An 8,042-nucleotide genomic window follows, 5' to 3' on the forward strand; every position below is an offset into this window, starting at 1 on the left:
GGGAGGGCAGAGACAGACAAACAGGGACAGACATGCTGGCTACAGATTACTGGCCTCACGTATGAAAACCGGCCACAGGACAGCCTGCGAGCGAAGGGTTCGACAGTACCTTCAGCGTGTGAGTTAAGTAGCAGTTTGGCCCCGAGTACCCTGGGTCACAGATGCACTGTTCCTTCAGGCAGTCTCCGTGGCCTCGGCAGTTGTCCAAGCAGCCAGGGCCAAGGTAGAAATTGTCGATTGCCCACTGCACGTCTGAGTACTTTTGGTAGAACCGAAACCTCACGGGACTGTTGGCCAAAGCAAAGGAAAGAAAAACAAAAGTTAATGTTACTCAGAGCTATTTTCCTGCACACATGTGCTGTGCTCCGTGCTTATGAGACAGAAACACTTAAGGTATTCTCCATGGATGGAATGAGGTAATAAAGACCACTTCCAATTTCCAGTAACGGAACAGTGTGCCGCTTTCAACTCAATTCTGCAGAAACTTGTGAAACAAATGAAAACCAGTGGGGACTTATAAGCAAAAGATTATTTTACAGTTTCACCTATAAATATAAGCCAGATTCCTTTTTCTTGTTTCTAAAGTTGAATTTTAGGGTTTGTATACAAAGTAATGCATCTCATCACGGCACCGCCATACCAATACACTTTGTGCTCGCTCACCCTCCTCCCTAGCTGTCCTCCCTCAAGCTCTCTCCCTCCTCTGGCTACTTCTGTTTCTTCTTCTAGTGATTTCCAACCTCTAATTTGTTATATGTATTCCACTACCTTCAACTGTCCATACTTTCCTTGGAAGCCTCCTCCAAGATCTCCTTTCTAGCTTGTGACCCTTCCCCACAGTGCAGACGCCAAAGTTTTAAATAGAGGTTCTGCAGGTGCTAGAAAACCTGCAATGTTTGGTTTATTCTGCTTATCATAATGATTTCCAGTTGCATCATTTCCTGAAAATGTCATGATTTAATTTTTCTTGGTAGCTGCATAAAATTTCATCATCCGTCTGTACCACCCTGGAACATCTATTCATCATTTTTTTTTAATTTTCTTTTATTTTATTGAGAAAAGGAAAAAAAAGTTTCCACCTCCTCCCAGCCTCCCATTTCCCTCCCCCTCCTCCCACCCTTCCCCCCTCCTCCCACCCTATTCATCATTTTATATGTATAGGTGTTCTGCATGCACATGTGTCTGTGCACTACACACACGTATGTAATACTTGCAGAGGCCAGAAGAGGGCCCTGGAGATCCAGTGAGTTCTGGGAACTGAACCCAGGTTCTCTGGAAGATCACCCAGTATTCTCAACTGTTGAGCTATATATCTCCAGTCCTGTACCCTATCTTTCTTGGTTATTATTATGAACAAGGCATCTATAAACAAGGATTTACAAGGATCTCTGTGGTATGCTGTTGGAGCATCCTTTTATTATATTCCCTAGAGTGATATAGTTGGGTCATACGGTAGTTTTCAATGTTTTGAGGAGTCTGCATATTGATTTCTATTATGGCTATGAAAGTTTAAGCTCAAAACAACAATGAATATGAGTTCTTCATAACTTCATAGTCCTCCAGTATCACTTGCTTATCTATCTATCTATCTATCTATCTATCTATCTATCATCTATCTACCTACCTATTATCTGTCTGTCTATCTATCTGTCTATTTATCAACTATCTATTATCTATCTGTCTATCAACTATCTATCTATCTATCTATCTATCTATCTATCTATCTATCTATCTATCTATCTATCTCCTAACTATCTATCACCTATCAATCTATCTATCATCTATCTACATATAATCTATCTATCTATCTATCTATCTATCTATCTATCTATCTATCTATCTATCACCTATCAATCTATCTATCATCTATCTACGTATAATCTATCTATCTATCTATCTATCTATCTATCTATCTATCTATCATCTGTCTATCTATCTATCTATCTATCTATCTATCTATCTATTTATTATCTATCTATCTATCTATCTATCTATCTATCTATCTATCTATCTATCATCTGTCTATCATCTATCTGACCTCTGTGTGTGTCACACTGTGCATGTGGGCTCCAAGGATGAACTTCTGACCTTCAGATGTGGTGATAAGAGCATTTACCCACGGAGCCAACTTGCATATTTTCATTTGCTATCTCAATGCCATTTTGACTGGGGTGACATGAAATCTCAAAGCAGTCTTAATGTACATTTTCCTGATGACAAAGATTATTGAAAACTTCATTTATTGGCATTGTGTTTGTGTTTCTTCTCTTGAGAATTATCTATTCAATTCATTGGCCCATTCATTGATTGGATGAGCAAAAGAACTGAACGCCAGTGGTTGTGGGAGCATTGCGATTGACAAATTACATTTCTGAAGTTGTACAGAAGGTGAGTGAAGGTGTTAGCATGCACGCAGCCCGCAGGCATTTAGGAAACAGTAACTTCTCAATTCCTTGAAGATTATCAATAGTCTCAAAGTAACTGTAGTAATTAGAAAACAATTTTGAAAGGGCGATATAAAAGACAATTTCCCAGAGATTTTTAATTTCATCATTGTTCTTCTATGTCTTCTGGGTAAAAAAAAAAAGCTCTAATTAAGCTCATATTAAAGTAAAGTGTATTAAAGAACTTTCTAGGGTGATTTAAATGTTCTGCATCTCCTTTTATGTGGTGGGTACATGGGTCACATGACAGTAAAAGTCCTTCATCTGAACAAGTGCTACGTTTGTACACTGTGGAAATTATATATAGAATGTGTGTATATGATAATACACACACATAGAGACACACAGACAGAGACAGGGAGACAGAAAGAGAGAGAGGAGAGAGAGCACATAGGAGGCACAAACGAATCCGTTGTGGAGTCCCCAGCATGCATTTCATCCCAGATGACTCACTGAGGATAATTATTTTAATATAATTTCCCAGTCACTAAGTGATTTAGGAAGGGGCTAATTTGTACCAATGGGATTCAAGGAGATGGTTGTTCTGGTTCTCTGAGAAAGATAAAGCAACCCCCTCTCTCTCCCACTGGACACAGGTAAGGAAGCATTCTGGTCCAGTTTTCTGGCAGCCAGAATTCAAGAGGGGACCCTCTTCAAGCTGAGAACAGCACCTGTGCCACTGGCAGAGGGAGGAGAGAGCAAGACAGTGGTGTCCTTGAAATCATTTAGGAATACATAGAATATTGCTATTATATTTATCTGTGTATGTGTATGCCAGGATGTGGGTGTGTAGTCCCAGGGATCTCACTCTGGCTATCAGATTTGGCAGAAAGCGTCCTTACCTCCCGGCCATTTCAATGAACCTTAAAACCATTCTTAAATATGCAAACCAACCAGTCCTAGGGTCTATTCATCTTTAGATTTTTTGATATAGATAAAATGTGTTTCTAAAAAGAGCTTTAGTTTCCATTATATGTATTTGCACACATTTGTGTGTGGACTTTGTGCACTTGTGTGCAGTATCAGCAGGGGCCAGAAGAGGGCAGCAGATCCTCTGATCTTGGAGCTACAGGGTTGTGAGCCATCCAATGTGGGTGCTGGGAGCCAAACTTGGGTCTGCTGCTGAGCTGTCTCTCGAGCACTAGGATACTTCATTTTTAAGTGAGTCACCGTAGGTTGGGGTCTGATCCGGTCCAGGAAATGGATGATGTTATCAACAGGACTGGGCAGGCTATGCACACTGCTCTGTTCAGAGGCTCAGTCCTGCTCATAAATCATGATGTTTCAGCAGAAGCCGTTCTACATAGCCAGACTCTGTGATTAATCTAGTAGAAGCACGCCTGTCATTTTGCTAAATGCACCTCTTTTCTTAATTTTACAGTGGATGGGAATCTTTGAAATCTCCCTAAATTACCTACAGGCTTTCCAGAACTCCGCTTAATGGCCACGATCGCCACTGATCCAGCTAATCATGTCTCACTGAGGGTGCAGAACACAGTGCTCCTTGGTAAGAGAAAGATACGACCCAGGAGCCACCTGACACACATGGCTGAAGTTAGAAGGTGTGCAGCTAACATGAGTTGGGATTTGCTCCTTGCTCTCTCAAGGATTCGGGCAGCATCTTTATGTTGGATTGCAGTTTACAAGGCCAGTAAGGTAGTTAAGATGAGTCTCTGCATCTGGCTCCAAGGAAAGCATTTGTTCTGTCCCTACTTGACGGCCCTGGGGTTTAGGAAAGACGAGGACAGAAAAGGGCCATTTATTGAGGACCAAACACTCAAGTCTGAAGATTACAGAGTATGTTCACCATGATAGTCACCAACCAGGGACTCTAGAGTTAGGGCAGAAGAATGTTCATTGTGGTAGACACCAATGGGGGACTCTACAGTTAGGGCAGAAGGATGTTTGTCATGGTAGTCACCAATCGGGGACTCCACAGTTAGGGCAGAAGAATGTTCATCATGGTAATCACCAACCAGGGACTCTAGAGTTAGGGCAGAAGAATGTTTATTGTGGTAGCCACCAATTGGGGACTCCAGAGTTAGGGCAGAAGTATGTTTGTCATGATAATCATCAACCAGGGACTCTAGAGTTAGGGCAGAAGTATGTTCGTCATGGTAGTCACCAACCAGGGACTCTAGAGTTAGGGCAGAAGACAGCACTTTACCCATAATGATATATAATTTGAGACTAGACAGCAGTCCCTATGTTTGCCTTCTGGATATTTGTAGCCATGTTTTATTTTAATTTTCAACTTACTTTCCCAGTAAGCTTTCAGGAAGTGGGTAGGTGATCCTTTTCCAGCCCTTCGTCGGGAAGAACACAGACGGCTGTGAGACAATCCCAGAGCATTTTGGATCGGCAGGTAAGCACTGAGGGACCAGATAGTTCCAGCTCACACCAAAGTCAGTGGAGTACTGCACATGAATTTGATTCTGGGCAATCTTTTCAGACACTTTGCATCCAACAGAGATCTAATAGACAGAAAATGAAGACTGTCAAGGCCTTAAAACCGTATTAACATATTTCATCTCCAAAGAATTGGCAGTAGAGAGGAACAGATCCCTTGATATCTACCGCCCTGTACTTTCAAGTGCGTTATTTGTTTTGTTGATGGACAGGGGACGTTGGCATGGTTACTCAAGGTGACAAAGCAGAGAGAGTGCCAAGAACATTGTGTAAGGATTTGGGAGAGAAGCCGATGCCTGTGCCTCTGCCACGCTGGCTGGGTTCCTGGGAAGGCCTGTGCCCACACTTACAAATGGTTCTGCTAATGGCCTGGCACTTAGGTATGGTAGAATACCCGACCAAGAAGGATTGCTAGCAGCCCTACCGATGTTCCTACTTTGTCATACGATTTATAATTCTCAATAAATCACTTTCGCCTGCAAGCAAGGTGCAGTGAAGCGACAAGAGAAACACAATGCCTCTCACACGGCAACAGCCACAATGTGTCAGCTCTGCAGACACAGGGGGACTCTGGGGACAGAACACAGAGGAAGAAATGCTGGCCCAAATGCTACCCCAAAGCTGCTCTTGGCATGAATTCTAACCATGCTGTTATAGTCTGTAATTTTTGTTCTACAGAACATCTTAATAGCTTCTAGAAAAAGTAGAAATAACCATTATAGATTTAGTCTTGTAGGAAACAATTTAACTTTTGCTTTTGAGACAGGATTTCACTATGTAGCCCTAGCTGGCCTAGAACTCGCTATATAGATCAGGCTAGCCTTGAACTCACAGAGATCCATTTGCCTCTGCCTCCTGCGTGCAGGATTAAAGGAGGGCACCAACACACCAAGCCAACATCTGTTTTTATTAAAAAAATATTTATTTATTTATTCATGTATTTTATGCATATGAATGCTCTATTTGCATGTATACCTACGTGGCAGAAGAGGGCATCAGAACACATTATAAATGGCTGTGAGCCACTATGTGGATGCTGGGAATTGAACTTAGGACCTCTGGAAGAGCAGCCAGTGCCCTTAACCACTGAGCCATCTCTCTAGCTAACTTACTTTTTATATAGTGATTTAACTTCATAAGTTGCAATCAGTACCTTGAATTTTCTAAACCAATATTTTTGTTCTGTAATTATATAATCCCGATTGGCACTATTTGCTTTTATGCAAAATCTGAAATTTTACCCTTAAATAGTATAAAAGCACAACATTTTTAATCATTAAGCACTATTTGGATGAGCTTTTTGTTACCTTAAAATAAAATTTTATTTTTCAAAGTACATATTAAGTCAATGAAATATTGGATGACCTTTATGATGTTTCTCATTAGTTATGTTATTTACGGGATTGAGACCATGATGATTTCACCTTGAATTGCATGATCCAGCCTTCAGTGGGAGTCAGGTCGTGGGTCACTGCATACACCTCTCGTCCATCATGGCTGCCACAGATCATGACACCGTCAGGGGAATCACAGAATCTTTCTACTGTACAGTCATCATGAAATAGCCAGTTCTCATTCACTTAAAAAAGGACAAAGAAAGGGATGACAGACTTACCAAGGAGTTAAAGGAAATATTCACTTTAAGCAAGTCCTAGAATTAAGTAGAATTTTCTTTTACATATACTATGTTACACAAAATAAACACTAATAGAAGCATCATGTTACAGCCATGGATATTATAAATAACTAACATATTCCTAGTTCATTATTGAGGGGCTGGATGGAAAAGACAATGTCTCACTATTATAGCTCAGGCTGGCTTCAAACTCAGGATTGATTCTCCTAAGTCAGTCTCTTGAGTGTTACATATTATAAGAATGTACTACCATGGCCAGCTCCACAATGTATTTTGAAATAAAATGTGTGTCTATCCATCCACCTACCCATCTAGCCATCCAGCCATCACCTGTCCATCGACCCATTGATCTATTGATCCATCCATCGATTCATTGATCTGTTGATCCATCCACCTACCCATCTACCCATTCAACCATCATCTGTCCACCAATCTTATTGATCCATCCATTGATCTGTTGATCCATCCACCTACCCATCTACCCATCCAGCCATCATCTGTCCACCAATCTATTGATCCATCCATTGATCCATTGATCTGTTGATCCATCCACCCACCCATCTACTTACCTACCTATTGTTTTTTGGAGACAGGGTTTATGTAGCCCAGGGTGGCCTCAAACTCATGGTGATCCTCCTGTCTCTGCCTCCTGAGTGTTGAGATTACAGGCAGAAACCACCATGTCCACCTGTCTATCGTTAACTATAGGTACTATATTATCAAGAGATCATCAGAATTTCTCCCACACACATTATAGAACTATTGCAAGTGATTCCCTGTTTTCTTCTTTGCCACATCCTGGAAACCACTCTCAATGGATGAAAAATAACTTTGGAGGCCCAGACAGCATTTGAGAAAAATTGAGCTTTGCATTGTGTAAGTTTGTCATAAAGACTAAGTTTGAATCTTAAATTGTTAAGTTGTGCTCAGCCTGAAAAAAATTAAAGTATAATATAAATAGATTACTTAAGAAACTCAGATTAAGATGGACATGGTTCTGAACACTTGTAATCCCAGCACCTTGGAGGTGGACACAGGCGGATCAGGAGGTTAAGGTTAACCTCAGCTACATGGAAAGTCTGAGCAGCTTGGGCTACATAAGACTGCTCCAACAACACAAAACAACATCAGCAAGAAAAAAAAAAACTCTTATTATCTCTAAAACGCTAAGTTTGCTTCACTAACGGTCTTTATTCTTGAATATTTAGATTTGAATATTTAAGTATTGTGGAAAAGTATTTTAAAAAGAATCGTCAACTTTCCTAAACCAGATCAACAGCAATTCTTTGAGGAAATATACTGATCAAAAAATAAAACAAAACACAACAACAAAACAAAAAAAAAAACCCAAAACAAATAAATAAAAACCTAAAGATGGGATTTGGAAGGCTCTTTAAGCAGCAGAATTATAAATTATTAGGGCAGAATCCATTTTCTGTGTTGATCCTCCATCTTTTGTCCAAACATAGATATATACATACAGATATACATAGACACTCAGCTCCTTCACAGTTCCCTTCTCTTCTCTTCTCTTCTCTTCTCTTCTCTTCTCT

The 8,042-nt window shown here is 40.5% G+C and overlaps 1 protein-coding gene across 5 annotated transcripts in view; it reads right to left on the minus strand.

Moving 5' to 3' along the window:
• The window catches only part of Reln (reelin), a 441,277-nt gene that overhangs the window by 26,452 nt on the left and 406,783 nt on the right, over positions 1 to 8,042 (minus strand). For all 5 annotated transcript variants that reach the window (XM_026784681.1, XM_026784680.1, XM_013350437.2 and 2 more), the window contains exons 51-53: positions 6,278 to 6,432; positions 4,704 to 4,918; positions 110 to 287 (exon numbers count right to left, since the gene is read on the minus strand). In XM_026784681.1, coding sequence (XP_026640482.1) covers positions 110 to 287; positions 4,704 to 4,918; positions 6,278 to 6,432 — 548 coding nt within the window. The remainder of the gene's footprint in view (positions 1 to 109; positions 288 to 4,703; positions 4,919 to 6,277; positions 6,433 to 8,042) is intronic.

Source organism: Microtus ochrogaster, chromosome 26, assembly GCF_000317375.1.
Source record: "Microtus ochrogaster isolate Prairie Vole_2 chromosome 26, MicOch1.0, whole genome shotgun sequence".
Taxonomy (NCBI): domain Eukaryota; kingdom Metazoa; phylum Chordata; class Mammalia; order Rodentia; family Cricetidae; genus Microtus; species Microtus ochrogaster.